General features: G+C 39.4%; 1 protein-coding gene across 1 annotated transcript in view; it reads left to right on the top strand.

The window, feature by feature from the left end:
- Positions 1-223: 223 nt before the first annotated feature.
- LOC103918454 (rap guanine nucleotide exchange factor 5-like) overlaps positions 224-16360 on the top strand; it is a 50810-nt gene continuing 34673 nt past the window's right edge. Inside the window, exons 1-3 of the mRNA XM_009325766.1 lie at positions 224-347; positions 12791-12869; positions 14980-15124. Of these exons, the coding sequence (XP_009324041.1) occupies positions 224-347; positions 12791-12869; positions 14980-15124 (348 nt within the window). The remainder of the gene's footprint in view (positions 348-12790; positions 12870-14979; positions 15125-16360) is intronic.

Below are 16360 nucleotides of genomic sequence, written 5' to 3' on the forward strand. Positions count from 1 at the left end.
GAGGACACTGGGTTTATGCTCTCAGCCTTGGCAGGTACCTCCCGCCTCAGCTAGTGCTGTTGCTGGGCCCGTGTCCGCCTCCCTTTCTCTGTACAAGGGAAAAATAAAGCTTGCATGTTTTGCAAAAGCCATGCTGGCACTTATGGCCAAAAAGAGCTGTAGAAATGAAAGATGGCAGCAAGCGCTAGTCACAGCCAGGTGTTGTTATGTATAGTGGTGAAACATGGTCATGGAGCAGATGAGCCAAGAGGCCCAGTTTAATACAGTATCCTATCTGTTACTGCAGTTTGCAATTTTTACCTTTATCCTAAACACTGCGTTGGATTCATGTATGCTTGTGCAGAAAGGTACGGTTTGCATCTTGGCCAAGGAGATTCTTCTGTGCCCCGTGGAAGTCCAAGGAACAGCTGGCAGTGTTGATGAAGGGGTAAAAACTGAACCAAAAATTTCTACAAGATACAGAATGCATCTCTTCCATTAGATGCTTTCCAGTTAGTGCATAAAAGATAGTGTCTCGTAAGACTTGGAAAAGAAAGGTACCCAAGAAGAAAGCTGGGCTATTCTAGTCCAAAGTTACGTGTATCTGAGAGTTGTTTTCTGGGTGTATTTTATGTGACTAAATGAACAAATAGCACTAAAAATCTGAAATAATGGCAAAAGTGAATATATACCTTTAGAAAATTACCCCACTGGGCTTTTATCCAGTAATTGCTTAATATCCCCGCTTTATTTAACTGAAATAAGCAAGGCCATCAAATAAAATCCCTGAGTAATTATGGTACAGCTGGATCAAGGATCTAGCGCTGAGCTCCCCGATGAGTGAAAATGGTTTGAAAATTATCAAAATAAAGGTGTTCTTTCTTAAAAGTGTAACATTGAACTACTGTGTATTGCAAGCAGCCGAAGGTCCTTGCACAAGAACACAGTTCTGCTACCACAGGGAATTATGCCCATGCAGGTATTTTAATACTCACAAGCAGCTGAACTCCAGATAATGTCTGTTCCTTGTGTCTTACCCCCATATGATCTTTAAGCTGTGCAAGCAAGAATCTTTGTTATTTCTTTCATTCTGCTGTCAGTGCAGGGTTGTACTGACAAACCCCATAGTTTGAAGTTGTTAGATGTTCTTAATACATACACAGACTAGGCATTTTTTTACTGCTGTCTTCCATTAAACTGTAATAATAAGGAGAAAAGCTGTCTTTAATTACATGTTAACCTGTCATTGGAATGATTTGCGTGTCTCAGTATAGCAAGTACAATTTCAGGTTCATAATTTAAGGACATATATCATGTAAATAAGTCTACAATTAATGTAATATTGTGTTTTAACACCACCATCATGAAATGCATCAGGTTTTTTTGGAAGCCATTCACCACATGGGGAAGCAAAATGCAGCTGCCTTATGAGTGCTCTGACGCTTGTTGTTCTGGTTTTGTGCTGTGAAGCTGTGCTTCACTGCCCCGGGGAGCCGGGGAGGAAGGCAGGTGTGAGAAATGCAAGATGCAAGTATGGCCCTGTTTGGTTTTGGGGTTCTTTTGGGTGTCGTGTCCCTCCTGCCACCCCCCTCCCAGTACAAGGAGGTCTCTGCTCTGCATTGTAGGTGTTTAGATATTACATAAGTTATTTCAGAGGTGTCTGAGCAGTCTGTGCCCATCAGCCTAAAGTATTGTACACCCTGGGGCAAAATGCTGGAGGTGGCATCCTTCAGCACTGCAGTGAGACTGCAGTATGCTAAAGACTGTCATGTCTCCTATGGGGTTTGCAAGTTGTGTTCCCTCCTCCTCCTCGCCCCCCAGCAGAGCCTGCAACACGTTGCAGCCGTGCAGCACCTTTGCTAGGCCTTTTGCCTCTATATGGCAGCAGATGTTGGCAAGTGAGTCGCTTCTTTTGAGGTTACATGACAGTGGGCCACAGCTGCAAGACCCTGACCTCGTCTGTGCGACCTGATACACCAAAACTGTCCCACCACTTGAACCAATGCACTGCTATTTCATGTGCTGGAAGAAGTCAGTGGTCTGTACGTTACTGTAGTGCATGTTTATTGCCATTTTATGCAGAGATTTGGACCAAATCCAACAGTTCTTGCTCAGATGAAAATGCCATCATTCCCTTTGTAGGCAGTTCTGCCAAATCTACAGAAGCCCGGAGTGTTTTGCCAGTGGAGGCTTTGTCGTGCTAGGCTTCCCTGAAGAGTCGCTGTGATGTTTACTGCACATGCTCCAGTGCCACATGTTGGGGAGCTTGCACTGCTTAGCATATTTATGATGATTTAGCTCCCAGGGGCAAACAAGATTCTACTTATATCTCCTTCCCTGGGCCGAAGCACAAAGAAATTTCCCCTTGCTAATTGTAGGGGGGAAATAATAGATCAAAGCTTCCTGCTAAACACTTTTAAAAATAAACAGCGTGGATCCGTACATTTCTGTTCCCTTAAGGAACCTATCCTGGTTGGTGTGGGAAGCAGTTAGCAGCAGGTGCTGGGGATAACACTGCACACTGAAGTCTAGGCATTGTACCTGACCTGCAGAGCTTTAGATGTGGCATTGCCACATTGACCTGTCCTTTATCCATATTGTGTACCAGTATGGAATGTATTCTGGTCACTATACTGTAGTCATCATAATCTGCTGGACTGGATATTGTCCAAATACAGTGGATTTTGGAGCCTGTCATTAGGTACTGAAGTTAAAACTTTTTGGGCTAATAGTCTTAACTTATTATGTATTTGAAAATACTGCCAATTAAGATTTTATATATATATATATGTGTGTGTTATTTTTGGGTTGTAAACAGAAAATTTGGGTTCATATTCTCAGAAATGTCACTGAAAAGTAGGCCCTTTTAAAGTATCTCAGGTTGAAGACCCAAAATTGAAGAACTCACAATCTTTTTTTGAAGATGTGATGATAATTTTATATCTATATATAATATTAGATCTGAAGGTTATTGTTTCCTAGGAGTAGATTTTCCAACTCAGCAATGAGAAGGACATGCTGAACTTGGTTCTTCTTCAATGCCATACGAGTGTTGGACAGCAAAGATGAAAAGAATGAAGATTAAGTACATCTTCCTTTATATAACTTTCTGAAAGTCGAACGTCTAGTCTAATTTTAAAGTTCCCTTTAGACTCAAATGCGTGCTGAGCTGGTGGACCTGGGAAAAGGCTTGAGCAGCCATGAGCACCTCATAGCACCCACCTGGTAGGACCAGGCTTGCAGCAGCAGAGGGGTCAGGCGATACCGTCTTTTGCTGGAGGACAGCTGTGTGCGAGGGCTGTGCTGCCACCAGGCAGCAAAAGGTCCTGCTGGCCTCGCCGAGGCAGCGAGAGCTCTCAGTGACACCTGGAAATCATGTCATTGAGGGGTTCGGACTGGAGAGCATTGCATCTCTTTGGGTGCCTGGAGACGAGGGTGATGGCAGGGATGCAAAGAAGTCCGGGTGCAAGACAGATGTGGAAAAGTAGAAACTTGCCTTGCTCTTGCTCGTACAACTTTCACCAAGACGTGCTAGTGACTGGGGTGACAGGCGGTGTGCCTGCTGGGGGTGAAACGCGGTGAGGGCAGACCAGCCAGCATGCTGTGCTGTGACTGCTGCGTGCCCGTCCCTTCTGCCCCGTAAGGCAGCTGCACCTCGGGCAGAAGGGTGAAAGGGAACCATTGAATCTTTTATCCTCCATCCTGCTGCTCCAGGCAATCCTGGCCTGGCTGGCTTACTTTAAACAATCGATGGAGAGAGAGGATGGGTTTTTCTCCTAAAGTACTTTGGGAGATGCCTGATGCGGACAAGGAGTGGCTGCCTTCTGCAGTGAGGCTTATGCAAGTACTTCACATGTGCTTTAAAATACCTCAGTTTACTGTCAAGTGAAATTTCACTGCATGGAAAGCTTGAGTGTTTTAGTTGCAATAGTCAAGGGCTTTTTTTAACAAAAAGTAGCAATATCTTAGGGTGACTGCTATAGGCAATATTTCTAATACTTCAAAACGTATAAGGCGTAGCAGATTTGTTCAATAATTTGAAATAACCCCGACCATTATAGCTGCACATTAATCACCAGGGCTCCCTCCTACCTGGGGGAAAAAAAAGAGCTTCAGCTTTCTATGTGGAAAAATTAGTGCCTCATTAAAGCTAGACAAGTTTGACATTTGCTCTCTGCCTGTGGTTTCAGGGCTTTTTGTCCCTCAAACAAAATATGAAACTGCTCCAATACATGTGATAGCAGCAACTGGAATGCAACTTTAGGAGGATCTTTGACCTTACCAGACAGAATACGTTTGATTCATTCTGCAGATGTTAAAATACTGCCAGAAATCTCTGGGAGATGACCTTAGAAATTATTCCTAGTTCTAATTTTTGTGCTCTAATAAAAATTCTGCTTGTACAGGTTAAATATCTTGCCCTTATGTATTTTCTTTTCCTAACCTAATGCCAGAAATAAATGGCTTGCTCTTTATTCCTTTGTGCATTGATTTCTCGGTGCTTCGGTGGTTAGATGACATAACTACTATAATTGTTTTAATACATTAGCAGCAAATTATGTATTGATGTTCTTTTTTCCATTGACCTTTCTTTCTCAATATAATTTTCATTTTTTGCTTCATGCTGTGTCCATGGTGGCATAGCATTTTGAGAGGATTTGATTTTGGATTAAGGGCTAATCCTGCAAGGTCCTGAGTGCCATTGCCATCTGCTGAATTCAGGGTTGATCCAGGACCACTCAACACCCTCTTAGACGTGAGCGATATCTTGCTAGGTCAGATAGCAATGGTAGCAGTTTGCATTTACTGTTTGTACTCAGAGACATCCTGACATTTTTAGTAAATTGCTGTGGAATTACAGATTATTGAGAAACTCCTATCTTTGAAAAGAGTTGCCCTCAAATTGTTTTTCCGTTTCTGCAGAACAAGCGATTTTCTGATTACAACTACAACTGGCTGGACATGCATTTGCGTTGCTGAAAGGTCTCAGAGCATTGCATAGTATTATGTGAAGCAAAACATGTAAAAATTCTACATGTAGCAGTGTCTGCCTTGAGGTGTGATTATAATTTTTCTCATTTTACAGAAAGGAGCAAGAGGGGTGACAAGAATTTATCAAGCTTAAGAGCTTTCAGCACTGAGAGGCTGAAAAACTTGAAAATGCTGTGCTGTAGCCCTCATTTAGTTTAATTTGAACTCAGTGAGCGAATGTTTAAAATAGAAAAAAAATGTCTCTTCTCTATCGAATAGAAAGTAATCAGCATCCATTTTACTCAGGCACAGGGAGCTCATCTGTCTGTTTGCCCAGCTGTAACCCCATCTCATAGGGCTGCTTTTCTTGATTATTGTGAGAAAAGCAAGTTTTAACTATTTCTGAGCAGTTATGGTATTGCTAACTCCATCAGTGAATATTTTCTTTTAAAAAATTAATTCCAGTGTGTGCTTTGAAGTCATAAGGTGCATTAGCATTATGGAGCCCAGCTTTTCAGTCATACACAGAAAGATAAAATCCCCCAAAGGATTCAGTTGGGTTTGTGGGTTTTTTTGGGCTTTTTTTTTTCCAGATGTGCTCTGGAGGATGAGCATCACTAAATGCTAAAGAGAAGTGGCTGGTTCTGCAAAGTAGGGATGACACAGTTAATGTATATGAGAGCAAATTTTTAAGTTGGTGATTTTTAAATTCAGAATTCTGGCTAATACTGATAAGTGTATTAACATAAGGGGATGTCAGGAGCTGACCATGTGGTCATCCCATCATCTTTGCCATAATCACAAATGGGAAATGGCATAGCTAAAGAGTTTTAGAATTTGCTGTATGTTGTCTAAAATACATTTCTTTCTCTCTCCGTCTTTGTCTTTCTCAAAAAATCCGTCCCCAAAACTCCAAAGAGGTCTCATTACCGCACAAAACTCAGAGGTTGCATTGATGTTTGAAAAATGCGTGTGTAACCCCCATTCACATTTCACGCTGCTGGAGTTCCTACACGCTGCCCACCAATACATTATACTCAGGTTCTAACATGCTTCGGGATGAAGATCTTATGATCTCCTGCTATTTGGTATGTTTCTGAAAGATAAATTGAGCAGTAAGGGCATTTAGCGATTTCCTCAGCTTGGAAAGCAGAGAGTTTAGGGAGCAATATTTTTAATTCAGTACGTGAGTTTTCGTCCTTTTACTCAGTTTAATTCTCTCATACTCGTAAGTGAAAACCACAACTGCTGTGTAGCAGAGTAAGGGTTGCCAAACTGACACTACAAAATTGCCGTAAGAGTAGTTTTAACCTACGAGTTAAGTGTGAGTTCCAATGGCTTGTTCATGCAGGCAATCTTTTTTTTTCTTCTTTTTTCTCGCTATCTTTTTTTTTTTCGTGCCCCCCCTCCCCCAATCTCCATACAGGTTTGGCATCTTCCAGCAAATCCTTGGAGAAAGCTGAATAGCTACTTTGCATAAAGTGGAAAAAGACTTGCATTCCAGTACTTTGTCTGTATTTTCTTACAATCCGATTTAGTGTGGAATACGAGTCTGAAAAATCCTTAAATCTTTCTGTAATTCTTGCACAGCCATTCACAATGGATTTGTACAGTGCAAAGTGGAAGAGATTTGGGTTCAGAATGGTGGTAAGTTTAAAAAAAAAACCAAAACCATCCAACCCAGATGAGTTGTTTTTCTTTGCAGTTTTCACTATTAGTACCCTCTCCTCAACTAACAGTATGTGATACAGACAGTCTGCAGATGAAGGAATATAGAGTCTATATGCACGGTGTCTATATGTTTATACTCTTCTGTATAGAGGAAGTTACCTTTTGTAAACCACTTAATTATAAGAAAAAAAGTTTATGCACTGCATATTTAAAATCCTGTTGGCCTTCTTGTTTTGCATAGCTTTATTTTTTTCTTAATATTTAAATAAGCATGTAATGGCAAAGAAAGAACATGGAAACAGAAATGCTATGGTGTGGGAAGAATAGGGTGTGAAGAGTTGCCCTGTTAAGTCCCATACAAAAAAGAGAATGGTTCTTGTCACCTCGGCAATCACAGTTTGTCACTGAAAGTGGGAGGACTTGTTTGGCTTATTTTTCACCAGGTTTGGGGTTTTTTTTGTTGGTAGCCATTGAGAAGCAGCAAAACAAAAACTATTAAGGGTGTAACAGGGTGATCAGAAAACCAGGACAAACTGGAATTTGTCTTCAAGTTATCTCTTCTTGTGGGTATAAAGCGATTAATGACTCAGTGCTGGCGATAGGAATGATTATATCTGGCTTAGTTGGACAGGGTATCTAATATTAGCGATAGAGCAATAGGTATATTCTGAATACCGTTTGAGCTATTGAACATGTTTGTAATGTAAATGTGTATACAGTATTGTTTTAGCTGTGGTGGCCTAAAGATGCTGGTTGGTGCACATGCATACTAGTAAATAATATGTGGACATACAAATTGCTAGGTGGGTAGTTAGAGAGATGTATTTATCTGTAACACTCTAATATTTCCTTACTTTTCCTTCTTTACTCATTCTGTGTGATAGCTAAACTGAAGTATTTGCTTTTTAAAAACTGTCCTCAAATACATTTAATTTAGTAAAAACAATTTAACTTTTACTCCATTCGACAAAGGCATTTCCTTTAGATTAAGTCTCTTTTCATGTTTATGTAACAAGTTGTTAATGTGAGACTGCTCCACTGATGCCTTGTACCGCTGTGGTAGTTTATGAAAATGCTCAAGTTTGAGAAGAGCTTACAGGTGTTAGACATGGCAACACCATGAAGTGTACTGCCTGTCCTGATTTGTTAAATGTGCGTCACGGACAATTTCTGGCTACAGATCTGTATTCATTTCTGTCCTAAGGCTTAGTAATTGATACCCTGCCTAGAGAAGAGGGTGGAGAAGGGAGAAAAGAAACCACCGAAAAATAAATTTGGTGTGTAAACCCATTCTACCCTCCTGGCATTTAAAAATGTGCCCTCATATTGAGTTAGTGTTTGTAGAGTTGCCCTCTTGGAGAGAAAGGGTCTGATCTGGTTAGAGGGGTAAGTGGGCACATGGAAAGCAGCAGGGAACTCTCTGATTTTTTGAAGTACGGGGGAGTATACGATCTGTTGTTTATCCAAATATGTGACCATTTATTGTCTCTGGGACTCAAGATCCCCCTTCCCCACCAAATACACCGTCGTTGGCATTGGCTGTCAACACCTTATACATGCAATACAGTTGCAACTTCTCTTGTAGACATATTGCTGGGTCCTTTAGTTACCAGCTGAAAGCAAATATTCCCTGGGTAATTCATGTGTGTCAGAACATCCCATGTCTATATACTGATCTTGCCATCCCTCAGCCACCCTAAGTATATCTTGCAGAAGGGCTTGTATATCACAGAAAGATGGGGAGAGCGGTACTAACTGCTCCCAGTGAAGCTGGTGTCTACGCTGCGTTATTTCACCTGGGGAAACAGGGGTACACACAGCCTGTGAGAAACTCTCAGGAGAAGCTGGTGTGAATTGATTATTTAATAACAAACAAGCACAGTGCCTGCTTTTTTATTATTTTTATGCCTACAGTACTCAACATACATTCAGTGTGGTGAGATTGCTGCCTAAGGCTGCCCCCAAAGAGCTGCAAGAACAGGAGCCCATTGAACTCGTGCTGGTTCTGTTGCATGTCTTAATGAAGCTTTAAAATGCTTGAAATTGTCTTTGAAATGAAATATTCCATAGCTGCAAGCTAACTGCATACTTTGTAATAATTGCTTAGCCAAATAAAGGAAAATTGTGAGGAACAAAGAAAAATTAGATTTATGGCTAGAAGAAAATGATTAAATAAAAAATTCATGCAGAAGAGAAATTAAAACAAAATAGCATAGCATCACAGGCTTTGCACAAAGACTTCCCTTCCAGTGGGAGTTTTTCTTTTCCAACTATTACTGTGCATTTTATTCTCCCTGTTTGCTACAAATACTAGAAAAACTTTTTCTTTGGGAATAATGGAGAAGATGGTCATAAATTTATGCAGAAACTGGGACACAGAGTAAAATTCAAAAGCAGAGGTATGCATTTCACTGCCATTCTGAGTGGGGGTATGGTGCACTGTAAATAATTAATGATTTGACTGGAATTGCCTTTTTTTTAAAAAAACTCTTAAATCAACTGTGACTAAACAGGAAAAAACCCAGAAAGGCTTCTGTTCATAATTATCAGCCCAACTGGTACACTTAGATCCCTTCCTCATTCAAATTTACTGCTCTTAGTGGCCATTAGTAACAGAATGAATAATTTGCTGTGAATAAATTCTCTCATGGTTAGCCCTTCTCTCTGTTTGCAGGTTAAGACCAGCAAATCATTATTTGTGGACATGTATTAATGTCCAAAAGTATCTGAGAAGTGTGCAATTGCTTGTTTTGAACAAATTATTTTTGAAGAATCAGTACACACTCGAGTTTTGTGTCCTTGCTATGGCATGAAAAACCATTCTGGAATGATTTTAAATTACAGTGCATTTAGGAAGAAAATACGGAAGATAGTTACAGTGAACAGTAGGACTTCAGGGAAATACCTACAAGCTAGTGCAGGCATTTTAAAAAACGAATGTTATTGTAAAGTCTTTAGGTGACGTCTGGTAATAGATATTTAATCTAGCAAAAGCACTTTCATTGCTTACTTGTTAAAGTAATTTAACGGATGAGTGATGCTATTAAAGGACCACATGTAGAATCCAGACTTTTTTTGTTCAAAACATTCCTTTAGGGTTTAAATTTCCAAACAAGTTCTGAGGCAATTTAAAGAAATCTAGCCTATATACAAGCTATGGGAATCATAATTTGTGAACTTTTCTTCTTCTTCTTCTTCTTCTTCTTCTTCTTAGCATTTCCTCTGCATTTAGAAGAAAAAGCAAATCACTCTGTATACATAAGTGCAACTTTAAGTCAGCTGAGTGATATATACCTTGTTTTGAGAAGGCTGTTAGAAGCCAGAGACTGAATAGATAGATGCATGATTGAGCATGCAGAGAGAGGGAGATAGATAGGGCGCTTAAAAACAATTGTAAGTTATCTGAACGAACATACAATTTTTGTCTTCCCTTCATTAAGTTTTTTGAGAGAATTGCATTAGTAATATCTGTAGCATAGTTCTTGCAAAAAGTTTAAGCAAAAAAGCAAAAACCTCAAATCATAGCAAAACCAGCCTTTCTTCCCACCCCAACACTTTGGGATGCTGGAAGAATTGAAGACAGACATCTGTAAAACAGATGATCAGGTATTAAAAATAAACTTTTAAATTGGTATTTTAACACCAGTTAGATAAAATCACTCTATTTTGAACAATTGCGGAAGTTCATTGATAAGCATTCCTGTTTGCTTCAGCTAGTACTTAATTTCTTTTCTGAACACATGGCTATATGTTGGTGAAACTTGGGTATCACCTATACAGAGTAGAAAGTTGGGGAAATAGTTTGTTGTAAGTGTACCTTTGATTTCTTGAGGATCACTGCAGAGTCACATAGTTTAGTCAAGAACTAAAATGTGGTTGGTGACTCCAAGAACAGCAGTTTCCAAATAAATGTTAGCTGCATTGTATCGTCCAAAAGATGTGCCACAGAATGAATAGATGACCTTTCAGATAGAGAACAAGCTGTTCACAATGTCTTTTCATTTACTGAGACAAAATATTCTTGTTATACAGAGATAATACTTTCCACCGTTTTGAACAATGTTGGTGAAATATAAAGAATTTAGTTGTTTTGTTTCTGAATGCAAGGGGGTTTAGCTATGCGTCTTCAGATCAGGACTCTTTCTAGACCAGCTGTGTAAAATGCATTGATCTAGCTAGTTTTTTTTTTATTTTTTTTTAAAGACAATGGAGGTATTTTGAATCCCATGCTCACAGGGTGGGATGTCATTAGCTATCCATCCATGTGATATCCACATGATATCCGGCTTTGAATGATATACGAATGAATTCTTATTGCCATCCTGCACCGCAGCTATGGGGTCAATAATTTACTGATGAGGAGCTCCAAGGCAGCTGTAGCTGAAATTGATCTAAACTATTGTGAAATTGCAGCCTTGGTGTGAAAAGCTGCTGGGATGCTCTCGGTTGCACACACGTACACAAGCACTAGCTTGGGCTGGAACAGGTCACGAACAAATAGTGAGAAAGTCAGGATAAGGAAATCAGGGCTCAGCCTTATCTTTTTCATGTGAGGTATGGTTTGGCCCTTAGTCTTTACAGTTGTAAATCCACCACTTAAATCACAACTGGATAATTGGTACTAACTAGTAACAGCTAGTTACACTGGTAAAGTATTTTTTGCTCTGCAATATACCTGATATTACTTCTGTTATCGTTCAGCCTCTGTCCGTATTCCTGCTCTCATCTGACAAAGCAGGTGGTGCAAACCTGTTTTCTTGTTAAAGGGAACACAGTATATCTGCTGGAATTCAAAGAGGTGTGGTGAACAGGAACTCCTCAAAACTTGAGGAAAATCTTACCGTTTGGGGAAGAAAAAACAAAACCAAAAAACCAAACACAAACATTTGTATTTTGGAGTTAAAAAGACCAATATAATTCTCTTGTCGCTTTGCAGAAAACTAAAGATTTTGTTGTTTGTGAACCAAATACAAATTCTTTCCTAGATCACACGTCATATAGGAGTAATTTACTAGAATTGGAAGCAGATTTGTGTAAGAACTGTAGAATAATTTCAGTTGGAAGGGATCTGTGAAGGCATCTGGTCCAAGCCCTGCTTGAAGCAGGTCCAGGAAGACGAGGATGCTCAGAGCTTTGCCCAGGCAAGCCCTGACGTTGGAGATTCTGCGGTCTGTCTAGGCAGCCTGTCCCAGTGGTTGACCCTCCTCACAGGAGAGAAAAAAAGAAATCCCTTCTATCTAGACAAATTCTCCTTTCTTGCAATCTCTGATGGTTGCTCCTTGTCATTTTGCTGCACACCTCCAGGAAAAGTCTGGCTCTATCTTATCTCTGTTGTGCCATTGGGTTTTTGAAGACCACCACAAGATTACACCTGAGCCCTCTCATCCTAGAGCAAACCCAGTCCGATCAGCCTCCCTGCTGCGTTTGGTAAAGGTTTAGAAAAATCCTAAAACTAGTGTGTCATGGGAATGAGGAATGAAAAAGTTACGCTGAAATCCGAACTGGCAGTGCTGTTCATCCTGACAACCTGAGGTGCTACAACTGCAGTGGGTAGAGATGGTCTATCAGCAAGTACCTTCAGCCCATTTTCATAATACTGATAGAAACTAGGTGGTGAAAAAAAACTTCCATAATGTAATTAAGTAAACCTTAGAGAGAACTTCTCAGCGCTTAAGTGATGCCCACAAGACTAACCAGCTAAAGATTTGAATATATTTATTTCATGGTTCTCAACTACTGTGCGTAGATGTTAATCACAGTACATGGCAATCACAGTTTTCTCTCTCCTAATGCTAAAAGCTGTTCTTCTGAATTTCCAGAGCAACTTAGGTGGTGGAAAGGTTGCTTTGCATGCAGCAGAGCCAACCAGGCTGGTGGTGTTCATGATAAAGACTCTTCCTTACTGGTTCCTGAACTGTGGCATATTTTGTGCGTATTCATGCTTGTAGGATCTTTGAGAACTGAGGATGTGCTTGTTAAATAACGGATCTGATCTCTGCAGTGGCGACATATTGTTACTATTTGAAACTTAGTTCGATGTATTCTGTATGCTTTGGACCTTTTTTTGGGGGGGAGAGCGTCCTATTCCTGCCATGCACACTAACAGGAGTAGATACTCTCTTCCTCCTCTCAATAACGTATTGTTGGGCTTTTTTGTCTTCCTCTGCAGAAACTCTCCTGGATGACTTCCTTCTCACGTACACAGTCTTCATGACGACTGATGACTTGTGCCAGGCACTTCTGAGGCAATATCCTTTTATTAAGTGTTGTATTAACAGGGGTCACCCAGTTACACCTAGGTTTATATATTGTCAAGCCTTATATCAAACGTAGTAAATTGCATGCCTGGGATAATTAGTTTTACTCTTTGCATATTGATATTATTGAAATACAACCCTGCATGATTATTCTGAGGTTGCATGGTGAGAAGAGAGAACAATTGTCTAATACGTGCTATGGCATGCTTAGAAGGTGGACGGCACCTGGGGTTTTGGCATCACACCCCAAGAAATATGTGAACAAATAGGAGAAACTTCAGAAGAGAGCAATGGGAATTATCAATGTTCTAGAAAAAAAGACCTACAAAGAAGGATTGAAAAAATTGGGATTGTTTTTCTGAAAAAAGGGAAACTATAAAAGGGACAATCTTTCAGGTACCTAAAGAGGAAGGGAGGAAGCTGTTCCCGTATCAGTGCCAGACAGGACAAGAGGCAGTGAGATTAAATTGCTGTAAGACAGTTCCATGTTAGATACTAGGAAATATTTTTTTTACATTAAGAAAAGAAACACTGGAGTAGAAAATGGGTGAGACAGTAGAATCTTTGATATTGGAGACTATTAGGAAGAAGAAACTAGAAGATAGATTCCAAGGATAACATAGGGTATACTTGAGCCTCTCTTAGGATGGACTAGTTAGGGTGGACTTGGATGGACTAGTTTAGCTGATCTTTCAAGGTCTCTTCTTCTCCAGTCCAATTTTCATAAGGTCTTATGATACTTGGAATTCAATTAAATTCTGTAGCTTCCCAGAGTTCAGGTTATATTGTTTACTTAACTCAAATGGGTTGTGGGGGAAAAGATTCAAACTGGAAACATTAAATCCAAATTTGGATATGAGCTCCCCTAATTGGCACATGGCTGTAAATAGAGAGAAAGAGAGATATATACATTCACCTATTAAAACATTTAGAATTTGCATAGCTGAGGAATCAATAAACAGAAAATTCCTGCTCTGAAGTTGAATGTACAAAGCTAAAGCTGCCTCTGAATAAACCTGTATCCAGAACATACTAATTTGTGTATGTGCATACTTAGTTCACAAGAATGCTTGAAAGATGTATTGAAACAGATGCCTAACTCATAGCAGCAATGCAATCTTATGTCTGCTGTTTTTGTTTAAAGATACGTAAACCTTTATAACTGTTAGAAAATAACACTTAAAATGGGATTAATACCTATCCAGACCTGTATGTTAATTCTTAGAATACCTATATCTGTGTAATACATTTCAGAATATGTGAAGAGAAAAAATGAAGAAAGCAGAAATCTTACAATTTCTGCTCCTTTTATCACGTGGTACAGTATATAAGTCTAACTCATTCTGAGATAAAAGAAAAATTTTCTTGTATTTCCAATTACTTCCATAAGCTATGGAGTATTGCTTGAATGAACTTGTAGCTATAAAATGAACTTGCTTTTCTCTTTCTTTCTTTTCTTTTTTTCCTCTTTACCTTTTGTGGTGAAAACATCATCTTTTCACCTAATAAAAGAAAGAATAGCAAAGGGACAGGAAAAATGTAAAAAGTGGGTATCTTCTGTCATTTGGTGTTTCTGCTTTGTGAATAGAGAACAAAGGTGGAAATAGATTCTTTCACTTTTTTTTTTATTTTAATAGTGTTATTTCTGCAGATAGTGTAATTTGTGCAGGAAAAAAGAAACTGACTTCCTCTGCCTGGGTTTTTTGTTGTTGTTAATGATGCATTGTCCTCCTTCCCACAGACATTCACGTTGGCATCGGTGTGCAGGACAAAGGTTCGTTCCCAGTTCTGCAGAAAATATATGACTCAACATTGTATAATTCCTTTTGAATTGATTTTACTTTTATAGACTTGCCTTTCTAATCTATAAAGGGAAAAAATCCTGTTGGCACAGAGGATGAACTGACATGTCTATTACTGAGAATTTCATTCCAAAAAGTTGATGAAAATCCTAAAGCTTCAGACAGGATAAAACATTTAAAACTGAGAAATGTAGTGAAAAAATCTTTCATTAGCAAATGAGATGATTGCAAAGTCTTTTCCATCACTTAATTTTTAAGTTTCAGTGAGACCTTATTATTTGTTCCTTAACCTACTGTACCTATTGTGCTAAGAACCACCAAGGGAAAGAAGATGACTCTGATGTGTCCTGCAGGAAACGAAAAGTCTTGCATTTGGTGTCTCAGTGGACTTCTCTCTACAAAGACTGGTTACACGAAGATGAGCATTTAAAACAATTTTTAAAGGTATTGAAACACTTTCTGATGCATTTCAGCACTGTTAAATTAACACACTGTGTCTAAAAAGCCCCAACAGCAAAATCTAGAAAGCATGATTTTTCATACTTAAATTTTCTCCATGAAATCTATAATACAAAGTGATTTACATGTGCCTTCCTTGAATGCCTTAGAGATAGTCAGTTTGAACAGAAAATCTGTAATGTCAGTACATTCAAAGTCAAAAACATTACTTTCAGATATGAAAATTACAGAACTCCATGCTCTCTAGAAAATGAGAAAATTTAGGAAGGTAAGAAACCTACAAAGACTTGGAGGTTCCTTGGACACACTGGTCATGTCTGCCAGAACAGGGTCTACAGTGGGTATCCAGAGGATCACGGGTGAAGAGAGAGTTTTGTCATCCTTGTAAGAGATGCTACTCTGAGGAATGAAATGCTATTCCACAGTGTTTGTCAGGTGCACGTGGAGAGCAGCACAGCTTTATGTATTTTTAATAAATAAAATTATGTCCTTACTTATTAGCAAGGATCTTCTGATCTTTCTGAATGAGTTCCAAAAGCTTTTATAATTCCCTTGTAAATTTGCAAATAGCCATGTTCTCACTGACTCGAGATCCATCTGGTTGTTGATTTCCTCCCGCCGCTGGTTGAAAGATGAAAGTATTTTAGGAGACTTTGCTGGATCTTCCACCTTTTCTGATGACAGACCCTTTGTCTGCAACTGGAGATCTTCTTAAGGGCCTTTTTGCTCTCTTCAGTCATCTGCTCAAGGCAAAGGGATGAAACATTGAACTAAATCTGGAGAAAGTTTTGAGCTTCCTTTTTTTTGTTTGTTTATCTGTTTTGTTTTTGGAGTAGGACACACTGCATATGGATGCAGAGACCTTAGGATTTTCGCTGTTTGATAGTAGGTGTGTAGTGCTGTACTGGAAAGGGGGCATCATTCCAGCCATCAGTTAGGTTACACTGCGTTGCACCTATCTTGACACAGGGCTTGTCTTTCTGGCCGTGGAGGTGTGTGACTCTGTATTGCCACACAATTTCTCTGCTTGAGGTTTCTGTCCAATATTAAACAGCAGTAATGTTAATGATGGTTGAAGTTATACGTGCAAGAACAATATATAGGATTCTAATCCAGAATACTTTGTGCTGAGATTTATGAATGTAGGAGTGTTAATTGGGCTAAAGCAAACCTGATGACTCAGCTTATACATATGATCCTCATTTTCTTGGAAGGGAAAGA

Source organism: Pygoscelis adeliae, unplaced genomic scaffold (assembly GCF_000699105.1).
Source record: "Pygoscelis adeliae isolate BGI_AS28 unplaced genomic scaffold, ASM69910v1 Scaffold226, whole genome shotgun sequence".
NCBI lineage: Eukaryota > Metazoa > Chordata > Aves > Sphenisciformes > Spheniscidae > Pygoscelis > Pygoscelis adeliae.